Source organism: Orbicella franksi, chromosome 7, assembly GCF_964199315.1.
Source record: "Orbicella franksi chromosome 7, jaOrbFran1.1, whole genome shotgun sequence".
Taxonomy (NCBI): Eukaryota; Metazoa; Cnidaria; class Anthozoa; order Scleractinia; family Merulinidae; genus Orbicella; species Orbicella franksi.
Window position 1 is genome coordinate 21,414,876 of NC_138151.1, and position 21,449 is coordinate 21,436,324.

A 21,449-nucleotide genomic window follows, 5' to 3' on the forward strand; every position below is an offset into this window, starting at 1 on the left:
TGTGACGTCATTTTTTGTTGGATGATGCCTATACGAAAATTTCAGGAGTCTTCTGCCCCGCCCCTGTTGAAAGGTCATAGTACGGTTAACTCTGCCAATGAATATGAGCCTGATGTATTGAATACATTTTGTGTAACACGGGTTTAAAAACTCCAAATTTAACAAAAATGTATGACCTCATTAGCGCTTTTGCCACCCAGAAATTTTGCAGTTTTTGAAAGACAGTATCTTCTTGAATATTTCCCCGGGGGGGATGGCACTGCCATATATGGGCTATATAGGTATGTGCCGCTGTGAAGGGTATGGTTTTCAAGGAGTTTACTCTAGGATAGGGTATGTAAGTCAGAGCGTTTGGGTCTAGAATAGGGTATCATTTTTCACAAAACTGACTGGTTGGTTGAAGGTTTTATCTGGAGTAAGGAAACCAGAAATTGCCACTCAAAAATATAAAAAAATCAAATCGGCAAGTTTAAATTTACGCAAATCAGCCTCAACAGTGTCAATAGATGGGGGGATTTGGGGAGTTTACTCTAGTATAGGTTAGCAAAATTCAGCTGAACTAGCTCTGGTATAGGCTGAGGGTTCCAGGGTCACAGCGGCACATCCCCACCCAGAAATTCCCAAAGTACCCCCCCCGGGAATATTTCACCCAAAGAGCTAAAATTTCACCATGTATTAAGTTTCACCAGCTCTTGAGCTGCCTGGAGTCAATTCATATCTAACATGTCTCCATCTGTACGCAAAGCCGCATGCAAATAAGCAAAAATGTAAACAATGACGTCAGCATGAATCCTCCTATGCTAGGGGTACTACGGGCGAGGTGCGAGGTGCTGATGACATCATAATCTAAAAATAGTCGGGTAGGGGGTGCTGATGACATCATAATCTAAAAATAGAGTGGGGCTTCGGGCAATGATGACATCATGGGTTTGTAGTTAAAAATAATTTTATTGCATCATTCACAAGCTATAAATAAACCCATGATGTCATCATCGCCCAACGCCCCAGTCTATTTTTAGATTATGATGTCATTAGCACCCTTACCCGTCTATTTTTAGATTATGATGTCACCTCGCACCCCGCCCACAGTACTCCTAGTATATTATTACTAGTGTAAGAGATAAAAAGCAGTTTGCACAACAAAACAGTTCAAGGTCAGAAATTCAGGATAACCATATGATTTACTACAAAATACATAACTTAAGGTCATTCTACTGAAATAGAACCTGCGCTGAGATTTTTGTGAAACTTTGCCTATTGATTGTTTATATTATAGGAACTTAAATTTTGAAATAGAAATGAGGGGTCCCCGTGTTCATTCAGGAACAACAGCACCTTCTTTATACCCAATAAATCCTTATTATAGTACCATGATTGTAGTCACGATTGCTTGCTAAATTCTTGTTTCCGACGATTGTGTTTTGTTCTACACTGAGAATTGGTCCATATTTATTTTACACAAAGTCGTTTATTACTCATTTCAAAACAACAGAAAAAAATGATAGGTCACCATACTCGTTTGCGAGAAAATGACCATTTACCACTATGGCGAGGTCCAGCTGTAAAGAAAAGGCCGCCATTTTTTTGATGCGCGCGCGCTCATCACGCGTGACATTATGCGCAGAAGGGATGCGCAATGCAATACTGGGGAATGACCTTAATTATATAGCAGTCAGTAAATCCAGTATTGTCAGCACAGCTATTATCCTTTAATTTCTGGAAACTGTACAATTTGGGTTTTGATTTGGACAGTTTTCAATAAGGATTTTGAGTAAAAACGCAGAAACTGTCCAATTTGGGAAAAAATAGGAGTTTGTCTCAGCCGATGAAATTAAGCTATTAACCTTCCGAAGATTATCGAAGGCCACACGAAACCTTCCGAAGATTTCCGAAGATCACACGAACACTCCCGAAGATTTTCGAAGATCCCTTGAACACTCCCGAAGATTTCTGAAGATCACCCGAACAATTCCAAAGACTTTCGAAGATCACCCGAACACTTCCGAAGATTTCCAAATATCACCCGGACATCTCCGAAGATTTCCGAAGATCATCCGAAGATTTCCGAAGATCACCCAAACACTTCCAAGGATTTCCGAAGACTTGTGACAATCTCCGGCGGTCTCCGAAGATCACCGGATATTTTCGAAGCTTTCCCGAGTTTCGGAAGATCGAGGGCCCAGTCTGTTTTTCTTCAGAGACAGTTACTGTAGCTTTCCTTGCAAAACTGTATTACCTCACGCGCTATAAAAAATTTAATTCAAACAGTTCCTCTGACTGCCAAATTGGACTTGACCTGTAGCCTTGTCCAATTTTGTCTGTCCTCGGAATTTTTTTCATCCAATTATTTCCAAATTGGACAGCATGTAGTCCTATTACATATCCAAATTGAGTTATCTAGAAGAGAAATTTCATAACATTTAAATCTTCAAGATCAGTTAAAGGATATTGCTAAACACGTAGGCAATTTCACAGCAGTGATACAGTTTGTGATTACCTGCCTTATCTTGGTTGGGCAGTCTGTATGTGGTGATGATGGTGAGGATAATGATAAAGAAGACCAAGTTGCCCTTACTTAAGGTATCATGGTAGGTGGATTGACAGTGTTTGGAAATCGCGCTCTTATGCTGGCGCTTTGAAAGAAACCCCATCAACCTATACATTTTCTGAAAGCTTAATAGTTATAGAATACAATCATATCTTTAAAATTTTGTAAAAAGTTGTTGTCGCAGTGATATTAAAAGAAATACCCAGAAACACTGCTTCGCTTAAACTGGTTCGCTTGCGCGCGTGAATTATCGGAGCGGCGCGATTTCCATCGGAAATGTTTTCTCACGCATCACCCTCAAAAAGGGTGTCTGCGATTTTCCAGATGTGGTTTGGTTTTTTTTCTACACCCTCCTAAACTTTGATATTTTCAATGCGGACGTTTCCTTCTACTAAAGAGGCCATAACTTTGAAACGGAAGCGAAATTAAACAAAGTGCGACACATTTTTTCGAAGGAGGTATCCTAGAACATACCAGTCGATTTTCAACCAATTCCATCGGAAGACGCGCGTAAACGAACTAAAAATGTTCATCCTTATATGCAGTTTTATTTTATTGAGAAAAATACGAAAAACTTTTTATGAGATTGGTATGAATAATTGTTAAAAATCCCCTCCGCACTGACAGATGTCGGCATGGGTCAGTTTACCACAACAATGGGTTATGACAACTTGAAATAAACAGACGACTAATATTCTGGCGCGGAAACCCGTCGCAGTAAAATCGTCCGAGAAGCGACAAACTACAAGTTAAACTGCCGTGATTACTTTTACTTAAAAGATTTCGTCGGCGGCATTGGTATTATGTTGCTTAAGTTTAGGCTCCTTCGTTCTCCAGACATACCTCGTGAAGCCAAAAAGCACGAAAAAGAAGAAATCTCGAGGTCTACATTGCCTACATCTACATCTGCGCTTGACTCTCTCGTCGTGGAAGTTTTGGAATCGCGTCCGTTCTACAACAATTTCGTGCGACTAGCACTTGCTGTATTTTGTCCTTTAGCTTCATTGGCGGGACTAGTGTCCTCGAGTTCCTTCAACCATTCTTCTTGGTTACAGTGCGACCCACGGTCGCTCAGAGCCAAAGATCTTGTTCGACGCTGAACCTGTGGGTTCCACCAGATTTTTGCCTCTTCAGCTTCTTTGGCTTCTTCGAAGACGAAAATGGGCAAGAATTTTTCGTCCTGACATAAAGAAAATTTGACAAGAACGAAAGCCAACTTGCAATGAAACAACCAGATCGAGAACAGTTCGCGTGCAGAAATGAAATATTACATCGCAATTCGCATTACATGTGACAACTGGCGGTGAATTTTAACTAGGGGTGTCAACGCGCTGTGAGGGGTTAATGATATTCAAAATGGTTTCTTTGCTTTAACTTAAAAAGTAAAAAAGCCCTTTCCCCCATTTTTTTTTGCAAAATATTTATCTCAGTCTTCTCAATTTGAACAGCCAAAAAAAAGATTTTTCGCATTTTTCGTAAAAATCACCTACCATGATACCTTAACGAAACACAACTATCCGTTTGGTTTGCACTTGAAGAGGAATTGTTTTTTTCGTTAACAAGTACCAATTTAGCGCTTATAGTCACATTGACCTAGTAAGTCCATTATAATGCGAATTGCCTTCATTTTGAGATCAACATAAGCCTGCTGTTCAAACAGCTTGTCCGGAGTGTTTGAGCTGATATCACCAAATCTTGGATTCAAATTCCATTGAAGTATGATATTTTTAGCCTCTCTTGGTAATACCTTATTTACATGGTACGTGTTGCAACTTTTGTAACAAAGTGGACACCTGATTTAGTTGTAGAAGTTCAGAATTACATGTCTCTCGTATTGTGGCGTACTTAATTACATGATGTTTGACATTCTCCCAGGCCGACAAGATTATATATGATACAACATGGTTCTATCTAAAAAGGGAGAAATGACTACTGTAAAGCATAGATGAATAGGGATAGTATTACATAGTCCCACGGCAAATCTAATATTGTTCACCAGGAGCCATAATCGGGGACGGAGACCGTAAGCGCGCGCCATTTCTAGTATTGCGGTTGTCCCTATGATATGGAACTATTTTTTTCTGCTTTTAGAACAAATTGCGCCATCGCCTGCGGCACACGCGCGTACATGCTGCGAGGATTTTTGCAGATGTCGCGTGGGGGAAATAGCGTCCGAAATTCCCGAAATCTTTTATGCTTTTGGCCCACAACTCAACACGTTTATGTCTGTTGGAATTTTGCTTAATTATTTTCGTCGTAAGCTGCCTCAGTGTGAATGAAGCAAGACAGTGTCGAATTTAGGTATGTCCTGCTTTAATAAGCTTATATCACTGACCAAGCTGTGTTTCGCTGCTTCTTTTACAAGAGCTATGCATTACTCCACTCTACAATTCACATACATTGAAGATTAACAGCTCTTTCAAAAAACAGCAAAAAACTAGTTGGATATATATTTGGATATAGCAGAGTTTCAGGACTTCAAAGTTTCTAGCTCTTCTTGCCACACGCTTGCGAGGAACTCGCCAGAGTCTATCGCGACCGAAAAGTAAAAAAATAATTGCAAGTTTGAGTTTTACCTGAATTGTAAGCAACGCTTGATGTTTCATCAAGGTCCAATAAGTTTACGTCTGTAGATGCTGCTCAGCTTTGTTCGCGTAAAAATCCAATAAATTGTCTGTTGTTGATGAATGAGAGCGCTCGCCGATGCGTGTTTTGTACAGATAGGGTCTAAAAGTACTTACGAGTGACCCCGAGTGAGCACGAGTTACCACGGGTGACCACGAGTGACCACAAGTGATCACGGCTGAGATTACGTCAAAAAATGTCAGTGATGTTATCATGACGTAATTAAGAAGTCATTGTGAGGTCAATGCATCAAATAATGACCTGAGTACTAGTGACCAAACTTAGGCTATTTACTAGTGTGGTAATCAAAGTTGAGAGCACTGCCTGTACGTTCACAATTCGATTTTTTCCTTTACAAATATTGGCTCTTGAGGGCTGAAGTTCTGTTCTTTCATGCTTCATGTGTGATCTTTTTTCAATTGTGAAAGGTAAGAAAATCCGAGCGATTTTATTTAACAACTTCACTCGCAGACTGCCTGTTTTGTTTGATCGAATAACAGATAACGATCTGCACGTGAGGTTGGATTAAGCTTGTCAAACTATAAACTTTTTTTAAGGAGCTATGAACTTCCAGGAGAAGCATTTCTTTAAGATTTGTGTCCGAACTGAACGTTCAATTTCAGAACGGAAGAACTTATGATAAATATTTCTTGAGAAAATAAAGTTTCGCCCAGCCGACCTACCAGACAGCGCGTCGCCAAAAATTCTACCTCGCGTTTTTATTTGTTTAAATTGCGCGAATTTACGTCTTGTTTTCACAATTGAAGAATGTTGACCGTGGAACGAATAAACCATTTTGACCACAAACCACGGCCTTTTGGTAAGCTACACAATTCGGGGGTAAGTTCGTTTTCTGACGACAAATCATGGCCATTTGCCTAGTTACAACTCGCGAAATGTATTTTTCAGCTTGTTTTCAATTTATTTTCATATTTTGGGTTTCCCTTTCATTCTATGACATGCAATCTAACATCTATAGTCCACATACCACGATTTTAAACATCTCCGGGAGCGAGGACATAGAGGAGGACATAAAGGAGACATAGGGCAGACATAGAGGAGACACACCTCCTTTATACTGAGTCGTGGCTAAAAATTAAGAAGTATGACGTGTTCTAGTTACACTAGTTGCGTTCAACGTGGTGTAACGCAATCCTAGTCCAGTCTGTACGAGATTTTCCACCTGGTTTTGTTGGTTACCAAAAGGTCGTATTTTCTGGCCAGTATGGTTTATCTGTTATAGTCGATAAAAGTGCTGTTTTTTGGTTTATCTGTTATTCGATCAAACAAAGCATGCAAACTGTTTGCGCGCAGTTTTGAGCGTCACTTGGTTTAGTAAAATCGGGCGAATTTTTCTTCACTTTCACAAATAAAAAAAGCAGCCAGTATATTTGAAAACGAAAATATCGAATTGTGAAGCACCGCCACTACACTAATCATTGATTACTACACCAGTAAATAGCCTCAGTGTGGTGGTAAGGTCATTATTTAATGATATGACCTCACAATGACTTCTTGATGGCGTCATAATAATATCACTGACATTTTTAGCTGTAATCTCACTCGTGGTCACTCGTGGTCATTCGTGGTCGCTCCTGGTCACTCGTGGTCACTCGTAAGTACTTTTAGACTCTATCGTTTTGTACAGTCACTAAAATATGACAAATTGGACTTCCGTACTTTCGTGTGAAAACATTCATCGAACTCATACAATATCTCTAGTTTTTAAATATGTTTAAGGCTGATAAATGTTTGCGAACATATTAAAAGCTTAGCTGATCAACTCGAATAACGATTTCGATTTGTTGGTTGAGTTATAAAACTCCTTGTCTATTTTATTTTCGCAGTGTAAAGTTTCACCTTGTTGAAGAAACACACATGATGTTAGGAGCCTTTTGGCGTGGATGAAAATTGCTGCAGCATCTCACCAAAAAAGATAACGAAAGAAATCTTTGTCAAGATTTGAAAACACTGACTTGGACTTGAAATTGCACGCGCTGCACTATTCAAATGAGCTACTTGTACGCGTTAGACTTTCCTTTCAAAAACTTTTGCAAACTCGCCAAACAAGTAGAAATAATAAGAAACTACCAAAACCAGGTTTTGGTTATGATTCGAGAAACTCACAAATTAACTTGATACCAGAGTAGATTGTTTTCTTACATAAGTTAACTTTTCTCTACAGAACAAACGCAAAAGCTTACGCGTACAACTAGCGCGAGCAGATAAACCTGATCAGCGAAATAGAAGTCTTGTTTTCGACCCTGAAAAACTCACCTTTTCCATTAGCTCGGAGCATCAAACTTCATATAAGCGCCCTGGTTCCTATTCCCTGCCTTATTCCCTGCCATTGCTATGGAAAATCCAGAAGAGAATCTCGCAATTCTCACCATTTGATCAGGCAACGAGACAAAATCCACGCGAGAGCCCACGACATGTCCGTGGATTCGCGCGGAATATGTCGTCAGGATGGTGCAATTTGTTCTAAAAATAGAAAAATTGTCCCATATCATAGGTGCGCGCGGATCCCAAGACTTACGGTCTCCGTCCCCGATTATGGCTCCTGTGTTCACCTAATGTTAATGATCATTCTGATCGTTCCTTGATTCTCTGCAATGTTTTCTGAGCATCAAGTCGTACAGGACGATGTTGCCTATCATTTACTCTTTCTCTGTCCGTGTTCCTATTACTACGCAAGCTGCTTTCGTTTGACAACTCCAGTGGATATACTTTGTAGTGTCTCTAAAGGTCTTGAGAGCTCTTTTCCACAACGTACTCTTAAAGATACATATCTCACTAATCCGTCTTTCCCTGTGTGTAAATTACTAACGACACCTACTACCAACTGGTTGCGTGGTGTAGTATGATGTATGAGAACAACGTCTCCTATCGCAACGTCTCCTGTTTTCTTGTTTGATGTTTTCTCTCGGTAATAGTGATGTTCGCGCAGACTCGTTAGGTATTAAGGTTGCTATCGTGCCCCGATGGCTTGTATTACTTTCTTGTAATACTTTGCTCTTTTCGTTAGTTCTTTAACTGAAATTTGAGATGGGACATAGTCTGGATCTACTTCATTTTCTACAATTTTTGTGTGATCGGGTTAGACTACGAGTAGTCCCTCTTTCGCTTAGTCCGTCGTGCGTGACGCGAAAAAAAACCGCGAGAAAAAAATGGCCGCGCGAAATCCTGGGAGCGAGGAGCGCGCGAAAGGAGGGACTACCGCCTACGCCCAAGAGTTCGCCCTTTCACGGCCCAGTGATTTTTCGGTGTAGGATTTCTCATCTTAAAGTCCTCTTATTATCGCCTGCTGTCAATAAAGGCTGGTTTCCATTTGATCGCAGACGATCGCGGATCGCAAATCGCAGATCGCAGACGATCGCAAAGAGAGTTGTTTCCATATAATCGGAGACGATCGCAAGCGATCGCAAAGCCGACTTTTGCATACATTTCGGACAGCGGAAGTGTCAAAATTACACGCGCGTTGTGCTGGCGGGAAAATCGCAGCAAACAATATGGCGGACGTGGAGGAGGAAATTTTGCTGCAAGCAAATTTATTTCTTCTTCTAGTTAACCTATTTTGAAATTCCCTTGGCATTGCATCTCGCCCCGATCCAGAAGGTAGCATTTTCACTCGCCTCAGATAACAACCATACGCAGTTCTTATGTTGCGGAATTTGACCTCCGCCTCAGCCGCCGATAAATTAGATTTCTTCCCGATTTTTTTCCAGCAGTTAGCCTTTTTGTTTTTGTCTTTGAAATCGTAACTGTTACGGTGGTAAGCGTACTCATATCGCGCAACTTCCTCCAGAAGTTTCTCGTTACTAACGTTACCTTGTTCAACGCCAGCCATGTTTATAACAAATAAGCGGTTGCTTTGTTGCTAAGAAGCGTTGAATCATGGGTCGGAATTCAAAATGTTATGGGATACGTTTCGATCGCAGATCGCAGAACTTTGGTTTCCATATGATCGCACGATCGCAATTGATCGCAGACGATCGCAGACGATCGCAGAAGTGTGTTTCCATATCATCGCAGACGATCGCAGAACTTTTTGCGACCTGCGATCCGCGATCCGCGATCGTCTGCGATCATATGGAAACCAGCCTTAAGCTTCAATAACCCCGGGAGATATCCTGAATAAAATTGCTCTACTCTACTCTTCAAGTAGCGAGGCAAAAACATATGCCGTGAGAAGTATATCTTCGTTCAGTGTTCGTTCAGCGACACTGTCCAAGAAGTTTTAAAAAGGAGACGGCGAATAGGGTATCTTGTAACGATTTTCGCTGCGTCTGTAGGTGTAAATCTAAAAGTTATTGCGAAAATGTCAAATGCAGAGTTTCAACCGAGAATTTACCGGCATTATGTGTTTGACACAGGAGATTATCCAACTGCGGTGAAATGTTTGCCGATAGCAGCGGAAAGTTTCAGGTGAATGTCCAGTTTCAAGTGAAAGTCCGGTTCAATCTTTCAAATAGACAGCAGAAAGGCCAAGCTCAGCGAATATATATTCGCTGACTTGGACGATGCTGTTGAGCGGCGAAAACACAAAGAGGCTCGCAGTCGGGTTGGAGGCAGGAAGCTTTGCCAAACAAACACTGGATAAATTTAAATCTTTCCAAAGCCAGTTGGCAGATTGGCAAGAATATCACGGCTTGCGAAGCGCGATTCCAACGCTTCGATTTGCTGTGGTACCGCTTCGATTTGCTGCGGTTCCAAAACATTCATGCAAGACGTCACACGTATCTCGAATGTTGACAACACGTTGTCAACGCTCCGAACATAAGCCAATCATATTTTTGCGTTGTGAGAGCAACGCATAATTCAAACTCTTGGGCTTAGGCGGTAGTCCCTCCTTTCGCGCGCTCCTCGCCTCCAGGTTTTCCGCGGCCATTTTTTTCTCGCGGTTTTCTTTCGCGTCACGCACGGCGGACTAAGCGAAAGAGGGGCTACTCGTAGTCTATGATCGGGTCGGAGGAGTGGCTTTGTTGAGATCTATGTAAGGATATCTTGAGTGTCTCTATTTCAGTGAGTATCGTGTTTAGTTCAATCACGTTCAGACAGGTTTTCCCTACTGTCGTCTGAAAGCATCTTTTCACCAGCAGCCCTTTATCCCTTTCCTAGAATTCTCCCCACCCGAAGCTCTTTCCGTTATGAATTTCCAGGTGATGTCATGACTGGGAAGGAACTTTTGTGAAACATTTGTTTTCATTAACTTGAGTTTGCGATTTTTCAAGCTCTTGAGCCCCCCCCCCCCCCCGGGGGGGAACTCCCATATGGAAAGAACGGAGGTAGTCGTCAGAAATTTTGAAAACAACCCCTAAGAAATACTAAGATCCTATTTTGTGGGCGTGGCTTGAATTTTTTTTTTTCACCACTAAGAGGCACCAATTCTAAAACAAAACATTATCTCCTGTCATATTTTTCCGCAAAAGCTCCCGCTGTGGACCTTTTGAGGCTGAACTCCCTAAGACGTACCAAAACCGCTCTTGTCACCCCTTATGCGCAGGTGATCATATTTACGAAACTCTGATTTTTGATTTTTTTTTTCCTTCTAGATTTTAGTTTTTGTTTTAACATTTCTACAACATTTATTCTTTCCTCTGTTAAAAAGAGTGACATGTAAGGTAGGAATTGCCTAGAGTATACACATTACTATCATTTCACACTAATTTACCTTTACTTGTGTACACAGACACTTAATGCTTGTAAATGCTTACAGAGTACAATTATGTAGGTAGGCTATTGAAATTTTAACAGAAATTATTTTGGGGCAAAAACTTAAGGAACAACAAAATTTCTGAATTTTTACCAGATACATATAAGATTTAAGTTTGTATGAAAAAGCACTCAATAAAGTTTGTTTATTATTTTTAAAAAATATTGTTATCATTATTATTATTATTATTATTATTATTAGCCGAACAACGTGACCTGTGTCTTCATTAAGAATTATATAATAACCCGAGTTATTCTCGCATTTTTATTGGTTCTCGCTTATGATCTATTAGAGGACAGACGCAAGATTGACGTCATCATCACAAAGTTTTTCGCTCTGTGTTTCAAAATGGCGGAAATAATTGAGATTTAAGATAATATTTTACGTGACTGGGCAAAAGATAAGGTACAAAAAAGTCTTGCCGAGGCATTGAACAGGTATGAGAAGTAGGAAGAAGAAAGAAAAAGCTTTTCCTTTTTTAGAAAATGACTCAGAAAAAGTACTCGAGCAGTCTCAGTCGGCAGTCGAGCGAGACTAAACCAAGCTTAAAATTGGTCCTGGTAAGCCGAGAACCATTGCTTTATCTCAAAGAACAAAATGTTTATGAGATTAATTTATTTTTAAAAAAATTCAACTTTTCTCAGTCTCAAAATAACTGTTGACACACTGAGGCCCAGTTCAGACGTCGTGCTTCTGTCGTGCCGAACTAAATTGCAATTAGGTTTGACTGTAGCACGGCTGGAAAACAACTCTGATTCAGACGTCGTGCCAGAGTCGAACCAAATTCTGGATATACTGATGCCTCGTTACAATTCTCCTCCTAACTCCCCGTGGGAACGCAATCTCGCCAAAATACATTAATATAATTTATGAATTTTGTTTAGCGCGGCATAAGCACGACGTTTGAATCACTGCCGTGCTAGAGTCGTGTAGCACGGCAGAGCTTGTCGAACTTAATTGCTTGCCGAACTTAATTCAAAAGTTTGATTCAGACGCCGTGCCTCTGCCGTGCTTTTGTCGAACTTAATTGCTGAATTTAGTTCGGCACGGCAAAGGCACGACGTCTGAACTGGGCCTGAGTGATGTCAGGAAAGAAACATGAAAACATGAAAACATCGATCACTTCTTAAAATCAGTTAAAGTAAACACATAACCTTGCTTTCCGACGCGAATGCTCCAGTCCGTTTCAGGGCACAGCAGCAAGCAAAGTATAGCTCACTACAGCTTACGGTCAACTGTATCGTAGCTAAAAGGTGTCTCCGACATTATTTCAAACTGACTTTAGAATCACCAACCACACAGGACACAAATTTCCAACGTCACCAACGCTCCTTTCTTTCAAAACTCGAATCGAAAAGCCCTCCAGGTTGACCGCAACCGCAAGTTTTCCGAGCGTATTTTTTCAACTCCTTCGATATTCAAGGCAACGTTCAAGCTTTTTGACTCATAGGGCTGCTCTGATGACAAAACCTGACTTGACTTTCCAGCGTTTTCTTTAAGATTTGTAAATTTCGCAGTTCAATTCTGCTTTCGCTGAAAGTTTTCATTCCACGAGAAGAAACGCTCGAGTTAAGTTTGACAGTGGCGTGATTTTGGACCAATCACAGTTCTTTGCTGCGCATAGCAACCACTGAGATTGCTTCCTGAGTCATTTTCTAAAAAGAAACGGCTTTATCTTTCTTCTTCTTGCTTCTAGTACCTGTTCAATACCTCAACAAGACTTTTTTGTACCTTATCTTTTGCCTAGTCACGTGAAATATTATCTAAATTCTCAAAACTTTCCCCCATTTTAAAACAGAGGGAAAAACTTCGTAATGATGACGTCAATCGTGCGTCTGTACTGTAATAGATCATGGGCGAGAACCAATCAAAATGCGAGAATAACTTGGGTTATCATATAATTGTTAATTGACTTCTTCAAAATGTATTTTTTTGTGACGTAAAGACCTACATGTAGTTTGCCACTTTCTTCATTAGATGCCGCTTGATTCACCCTAAAAAGTAACCAACAAATCGGCTATCGCCTCGTGTGCCACTTTTTTGTTCTTACCCCATTTTGACTCATCTGTGATCTATTACTGAACAGACGCACGGCAACATGAAATATATTTGTTAAATAGAAACACGAGTGGAAGTTTGGGAGAACGAAAAACGCTCTCCACAGCTTTTTCGAGTTCTCCCAAACTTTCACAAGTATTCCTATAACCCGATAGAAACAGGAAGAAAATGCTTTCTATTTCTATTGCAAAATAGCCCAAGGAAAATAACGGACAACGAAGAAAACTTGATCGTTTTATTTATCATCAAAACGTAGATTCTCTACACCACGCGATCTACAGGTCATTAACCTGATCAACCAATCAATGGTAAGTGAGTCGATCGACCGAAATAAATCAACTGTTCGACATGCATGGCACAACGCCAAAGGTCACAGTTTTGTGACAAAAATATAAAGAAGTTTGGCCTCAAAGTTCACAAAATAACAAGAAATGACTTGGCGGACGCGTAGAGTAGAACCAAAACGGGGAGTCAGGCATTGTAGATTGATCTTGTCTCATCTACTTCGCGCGTGGTTTGACGACCACTTGCATGCTGCCAATCGAGCAACCCGAGAACATGTTGGTGAAGGTGGCATTTCTGTAAAACGACTGGGCACTCTGGGGTAATATCTGGGCCTGTGGAGCTTGTGGATGGATCTGAACTGATGTAGATGGGGCTGAAGTCGCGCCAAGTGCGTTCGACAGCACATCGCTGCTGTGTTGTAGTTGCGCTGACGAAGGACGTGCGTTGTAACTCCTCAAAGACTGCTCGTTTCGGTGGCCGGATATAGCCATTATGTGCCGATTAGAGAGGCTAGCATTGGACCAGAGGGTAATTGTCGTTGCTCTCACTGGATGATTTGTGTAATTCTTCGCAAGGCCAGGCGCTTCGCTCATCTCTTTCATGATCATGCCCAACTTTTTTATGCCCAGCGGGCCGGAAGGAGACCACTTTCGCTTTGGGTACTGGAAAAAGGCTGTATTTTCCGGTTTTAGCTTTGAGGTGTGGAACTACAAAGCGTTAAAACCATCACCCGGATCATCTGTTTGGTATAATCTTCCTTCCCTGTCGAAACTTTTTACATCGCTAACACCGTCAGGATGAATTTTCGTCTACTCGTCGTGTGTCATTGAGGCGTACGGACGGTTGTTTTCGTCTTTGAGGAACTTGAAACTTGACGAGGTCAGATTTCTTTGACCCTCGCGGCCCCCTTCGGCACCAGTAACGAGTCGTATGGAACCAAAAATTTCTTAATAAGTCAAGGGGAGTCGAAGGACACAGTATTGGATGGTACTTTAGCTTCTGTAGGTCTTGTGTTAAAATATCAGGTTTGTGTTCAACATTTTGTTTTGGGGTAACCAGAAAACACTGACCCCCGGTCCGCGGACCCCCACTAGGGTCCGTGTTAGCGGACTACCTATGGACCGGTCCACGGACTACCCCTACGGACCCCCTCTACGGACCACCCCCCCCCCCCAAAATAGAATAAAAATAAGAAATAAATACTTCACTTGTGGGTTGTCTAATAGATTCCTCGTGCCCGCGAAATTTCGTGTATTACACTGTGTAAATGTAATTAATACCACCCCCTAAAAGCTGTTTTCAGCGTAAGGAGATGCCGAATGCAAAAAGAAGGAAAAGTGTTACCTTTCATTCGTGGCTAAATTAATCTGGCTATAGAAGATGTGTTTTTAGGTCGTCCATTTCAAGCTTGTCTGTATCTGTAATTGCGGTGAGCAAATTATGAAGTCTGGAACGAGTTCACGAATCCACGTGAGAATTGGTGAAGAAAATGGTGGAGGGGAAAGAGCACAAATTTCGAGGCTTTTCCGGAGGATTCCTGGAGGTTTTCATGGTATTTCATATACAGTATGGCCACAGCAAAGGAAATGGCAATGTGTAATGATATAACTTGCGCCCGAACCTGACCCCAAGAATGTTACATTAATTAACAAAATGTAACGTTCGAAATTTCGCCGACACGATCTATTAGACAACCCAAAACTGAAATATTTATTTCTTATGTTTTTCCTATTTTGGTAGATGGTCCGTAGAAGGGGTCCGTAGGGGTAGTCCGTGGACCGGTCCATAGGTAGTCCGCGGACCGGGGGTCAGTGTTTTCGGGTTACCACTTTGCTTGCCTTGTTGTTTAAAATCTTTGATTTTCTCATTCAGCATCATGTTTTAATTTTTGAACACTGGAATTTGAGAGAACTTTAAACCTCGGTTGTAAGGAGGGAAGATATCGTTCAATTCCGCCCCTCGGACACAATAATGTCAACTTTCCGTATTCTTTGCCTTCTTTGTTTCTGGCTTCCGCATAAAATGCTCTCAAGTTGTTTTCAAGTTCGTCGTCACTTTGTTCGTGTTGTGCTTTTTCCACATTTTTGTGCTGGGCTCATTCTGAAAACAAATAACGTTTGAATTTCCCGTAAATTTCATAGAATTTGATTGAAGTGTCAGTATTCCAGCCGAGCATTTTCTTGTTATGAACATTTTTTCGTGAGCTAACCTTTGTAAACAGAAACTGCGAGCGAAGTGTTGCACTTGTGCTTTGAGACTGTGCAGAGTCTAATAAAACGTCCAACTCGCTTGTTTCCAAGCTTTCAAATCGTTATATTTTTTCTTTACCGGTTCGTTTCGACTGTGAGATTGGTATTCAACATTTTTGGACGTATTCTTTGTGTAGCTCACACGGGAATGCCATGACTAATGCCCGTAACTACGACAACACTTTTGTGTTTTTATCGAGTTATAGAAACGCGATTTTTAACTAATCAGCGCGCGTATTTTTCTGAGGCTATTTTCTAAAAGTTTTAGAAAACTCGACGGGAGTTTCTACGACAAAAAGTCGGTTATTCCCTTCAGTCTACATGAATCAGTCTTCCGGGGAGAAAATTCTTGCAAACGTTGTGAAGACTGTAATGAGCTAATCTTTTCGATAAATCAACTAATCAACCACTTTTCCCGCTGTGTTTACCGTTTTGTAATTTCACTAAATATACGAAACACGTTTGATTTCTCTTGCTGATAACCTGATGAATCAAGTGACTTTTCTTGCACTGCTGCACATTTTGGGGCGAATCAAGGGAGAATTCAAAATTGCGAAGGACTTCCTGCACTCAGCTTTTTCGGGCTTTTTTATCCTGTTGCTTTCACGATTATTCCCTCAGTATCTGTGGATAGTGGTGGATATTATATCCACCAAAAACCACCTCCATTGCTGGAATGATTCTTCAAATTTATTGTTGTTAAAATTATTTACGCTTAAGCTTAATTTGAATGTTATTTTTGCCCACGGCTTTGCAGTCATTTTTTCGGCCGTAGCTTTACCAGTCGTTTAAAAATTGAATCCAACGTCGAAAAAATACTGTACATTACCATTTTGTTTTCTGAAGTCCTTAGAGCTGCATTAAATTGGCGATCTGTGTTAATAACACTTTTCGGCCGTCGAAGGAAAACACTGAATTTCCAAGTATTCTTAACATAGAGGGTTTTTATGACTCTCTACCCCATGATTTTACTCGTCGGTGTCTCTAAAACATTGTTTGGTGTTTTTACTTTCCATTTTAAGGCCAAAAGAGGTAATTTTCTGTGTTATGAACAGAGAAAGACCTTGCCAGTACATTTGTTCCGCGACTCGCCGTTATGTCATGCAAAGTGTGACGTTTCACATTGGTTTACATAAATGAGCGTACGTACGGACGGACGGACAGACGGACGGTCACGTGGCAACCAAAATCTTTTAGCTCGATGGGTTACCAAATTTTCTAAGCAGTGGGGCCCCGCCAGCGCGCCTTCGGCCGGCGGGAGCTCTGCTATGAATCCGTTAAAACTGTCGTCCTCATCCTACCGATTTCAGCTACTTTTACGTTCGTTAAGAATCCATTTTTTGTTTGATTATCTTGAAATTTCCTGGATAAATATTCTTTAAGACATCTTTGGTTAACGTCGTCGCTTCTACATGCATTGCATGTCATTCATTTATAAGGCTCTCGTAATATTTTATTTGTGATCTCGAAATATTTGTTCCCCATTTGAAGATTCTATAAACCTTTCGTATGGTCATAACGAGCCCTTCTCTTTTACCATTTTAACTATCTTTTGTAGCGGTACCGCAGATAGACGGGCTTACGGTGCAATCAAGTTACACTGAGGGATCAGTGGTCGGTATCACATGTACAGCATCAGGTCTACCAGACCCAGATGTACAATGGATCAGAAATGGAAAAGTGAAAAATTCAGGGAAGAATACAGCGTTATTGACTTTCACGAATATAAACAGAGCAGATGGTGGACAGTACACCTGTAGAGCCAACAACTCAATAGGAAGTGCTGAAAATCACACGACACTTGTGGTTCACTGTAAGTAATGTTTCTGAATTGCTGATATTTATGAATTGATGACATTAATGTGATATACGAAACTTTTTTTATTGAGGCTGTCTCTTGAAAAGTAGACCAGTCAGTTCCTGATCCAAAACTAAAATGCGTGGTTTTTTGTGGATGGTCCCTGTTTGTGTGGTAAGTCCTTTTAGCGCTGAAAGTAAAGAAACTACCATTTTTATTTGGAAAATACCTTAGCTGCTTTTCAAGTTCTAGCTATGGATGTGAATTTTACTCCTTCCTTCTCTCCTTCCTTCGCTTCTTTCCTCGCACCTTCGATTCTGTCAGACATTTCTTGCATCCATCGACCTTCACAGCGGCTCACGAGTCGCTTGCACGTTATTTGACATGTTGCATATAAAACGATTTCCTTGCCCGCTGAATGAATTGTTTTTCACTAGCAATGTTTGTCATTTGCTCTTTATATTTCTGCAAGTACTCAACATCTGACCACAGAAATAACCTACATAGAAGATTTTAGTACGAACGTCTCTATAAGTCTTAAACGTGAACAATAGAAGCTAGTAGAGTATTTCCCGAACGTGTCCATTTAAGGTGGCTCTAGCGGATATTTGAGTAACGATACTGTTCAATTTTGAGCTACTAGAGCACCACCCAAATCAATCCGATAGAAAATCGAACAGGTGTCCTGGAGAAAGATGAAAGTTTCAATGGAGATATGTTTCACCAAGATCTGAGTTACTATAGCAACGTAATTTCGTCATACCCCATTTTACGTGAGACCCAATAATTTATCATCAAGAATTAATTTTCGAAATGTGACGTCGCGATTTTCGACCTGACATAATTGATCATATTTATCTTAATGATGGCGAAATTCTGAACTAATTGATGATCAGCGTTATCGGGCGTTTTAAAGTGAACGATAAGCGAAAACGTATCAAAAAAATGAGTTTTCGAATGAAAACGAGTTAGTGTGGACAGGTGAAAACAAAAAAACGTTTATGTGGTGGAACATATTTTACTTCGTATTCGTTGAGACGAAAACGGATGCTTTTTAAACAAAACACATTGGTGTGGTTGGGACCTCAGAGTTAATTCTCTGCTTTCCAGTTCACGAAGGTGTCCGCCTAATACAGGTTTGACTGATTTCGAAATCCCAGAGAGAACCCTTTTAGAATGTCACAAGTGACGAACCGCACGAATCATTTCGTGAATGATTAAAACCCTGATTGAACAAAAGGTATTTTAAGACAAGATGGACAGGATAAATGAGAACACTGAAGTTCGTTAATGCTTTTTACGGTGCTGTAAATAAATATGTACCTAGCAGAAAAATATGTACTTAGCGGAAAAATATGTACTTAGCGGAAAGATATGTACCTAGCGGAAGAAGAACAAGAAGCCCTGTACTCACTCTTACCGGGAAGCGGTCTCATGACCCCCGAAGCATTAACGCTATTCATTTCACAAAGTAACCTGAATGTCTACAACACGCGTAACTGAGTCCAATAGTCACTGATATCGGCACAGAAAATGAAAACATACAAACAAACAAAAAAAGATAACAGCCATCGTTACCAGAGGTCGTTTAGCCAAAGAAAACACGGGATTTCTCTCGGTCAAGTAGATTTTTCACATGTAACTGAATTTATGGGGAAGTTTACCTTACCCAGCTACACGGTCACAAATGAACGGCGCAGTTCAATTTTCCCTTTTACAGAATTTAAGATAATCATTTCTAGTGAACTCAAACAGGTTAATTTTCTGGTTGGGTAAGTACCACACTAGGTTGACAAATATGATTGATTGAGAGATATTTTTCTTTGTTCTCTTTTACGATTTGAGAAAATATACGCGATTCAATGTTCGACACACCGAAAAAGACTAATACACTGACGAAAAGGTCACATAGTCACAAAGGATCACACATCTTCCACACGCACCAGGCACCTGGCGAAAGGTTAACTAGCCGGTCACGCTCCACCCGTTCTCTGTCCAAAATCTCAACCTCTCATTGGTTGGTTTTTCTGGGGAAACTTGGCACCCCTACAAAAGACTAATAGTCTTGCTGGGGTAACAAACACTTAATGACTGGCCTCATGGGATACAGTGAGTTTTGTTGCCCCGAGATCCAATGTGAATCAAAACTCACCTCTCAACTCCAGAATAGAACAAACTGAGAAAAAATGTTTGCTTGACGCCGGCTAGCACACAAATTTGGCGTGGTTTAAAGGTACTCGAGTCGATAGTTTTAGTTGCTCTTTCAACTCTTCTTGAGTGCTTTAAGACGTTCAGTTTTTCTATAGTGTAATCGACGCTTGAAGCACTCTCTAAAAGTTGTCAAACATCAGCCATTGCAGACCATATGACTTCAACCGGTATAGACCACAATATTAAGGACGTTCGCGCTCATTGTTTCTGCGCATCCTTACTGCGCACGCAAATTCATACGCCACGTCATGAATCGGGCGCGTGCGTTTTCTACATTTCCCTCGTGTTCTCAAATGCTCGTCGTGTTTTATCACAGTGTAATACAGCGCTCAGGCTTCTTTATAGAGTGGTTTTAATGAGAAGAAATGGGGCATAAATTTTTATGCGGGTGCTGCTGATATCACTGAACGTATGTATGTAAGAACATACTGTCACTGTCCCATACAAGGTTATTGATGCTGTAATCTAGATTTCAAAGCCAGGTTGCCACTATTAACAATCTCCAGAATCCAGTGATCACGAAATAGAATGCAAAACCTGGAATTTCAAATTTAAGGTATGACCCTCATAGGATTAATTAACTTGCAGTTTTTTTATGTTCTTACCATAAAGCATTTGGACAGGGCACATTGAATTTAGTCTACAATTTCATGAAAAAGAGACCCTCCACTTATCACACTCCTAGCATTTAGCACAGTTTTAGTAATTTGATCAACTGATAGATTCACGAGTTCTTCTCTAGATGTATACGGTCTACAGTGAAGAGACTTGGAGGAGTATCTTACCTGTCAGTCTCCACGAAGGCTTCGAGCATCAAGAGCTCGAAAATTCCCCATAGTATCTAGTAGGATCTCCAAATCTCCAGTGGAACAAAAGTTTACACTCGATTAGGGTTTAATTCCTCAACTCTAGCTAGCAACAACCTCAAAGTTCGCTCATATTCGTCAAGTCTGCGACACAAGAATTCTGCACTGTCGACTTGGTCGGTAAAAAAGTGACTTCTTGCTCCTTGTATGACTCTCACCAGAGAATTGAAGAAAGAATCAATACTTTTGGAATTCACTGGGCCGCCATATTGTTTGTAGTCCATGCACGTCAATTCATGAGCACTAACATGTAGTACTTACCACAAAACATATATATTCTCTACTTGCACAAATTCCATAATACATCTCTTTTAACCACACAAAATTTTGCATAATCATTGTTTGCAATTTCTCCTGGGACATGAACATGTCCCAAGAGAAATATAAAACAACGTCTATGCAAATTTTCGGGGGGTAAAAGAGGTCTATTATGGGATTTGTGCAAGTAGAGAATGTCGAAAAACTGCGTGACATATGTGCATCGAACTCTTTGCAAATATGTGAATAGGCTTGTGAAGTTATGTATAAAACGGACAATGGAAACAGTATTTGGATATATATTTATTGACATTTTGGACATATATTACCATATGGATATAACATTACAATTTCGATATCTATATTTATTATATGGAGAAGAGTGTTTTACTGGGAACTAAACCACTCGTAGATTCCATACGCCATTTCATCCGGGACCCGAGTGGCGTATTTTCCGTATGTCACCTTTGTGAGTATCGTATCGTTCAATGACGGCACGATTACCACCTTTTGCTTTTGTTGAATTGGTTTCTCCATATAATAAAAAGAACATTACACGTTGGCTCGAAGATATGAATTTTAGTTCGAGTGGCAAGAACAATATCTCACGAGTGAGCTTCGCTCACTCGTGAGATATTGTTCTTGCCACTCGAACATAAAATTCATATCTTCGAGCCACCGTGTAATATCCTCTATATATATTACAATTTGGATATATGTATGTATGTATGTATGTATGTATGTATGTATGTATGTGTGTATGTATGTATGTATGTATGTGTGTATGTGTGTGTGTGTGTGTGTGTGTGTATGTATGTATGTATGTATTTTAATT

General features: G+C 40.5%; 1 protein-coding gene across 3 annotated transcripts in view; it reads left to right on the forward strand.

The window, feature by feature from the left end:
- LOC145492262 (fibroblast growth factor receptor 1-A-like) overlaps nt 1-21,449 on the forward strand; it is an 82,819-nt gene that overhangs the window by 37,096 nt on the left and 24,274 nt on the right. For all 3 annotated transcript variants that reach the window (XM_081471648.1, XM_081471646.1, XM_081471647.1), the window contains exon 3: nt 17,040-17,294. In XM_081471648.1, the coding sequence (XP_081327774.1) occupies nt 17,040-17,294 (255 nt within the window). The remainder of the gene's footprint in view (nt 1-17,039; nt 17,295-21,449) is intronic.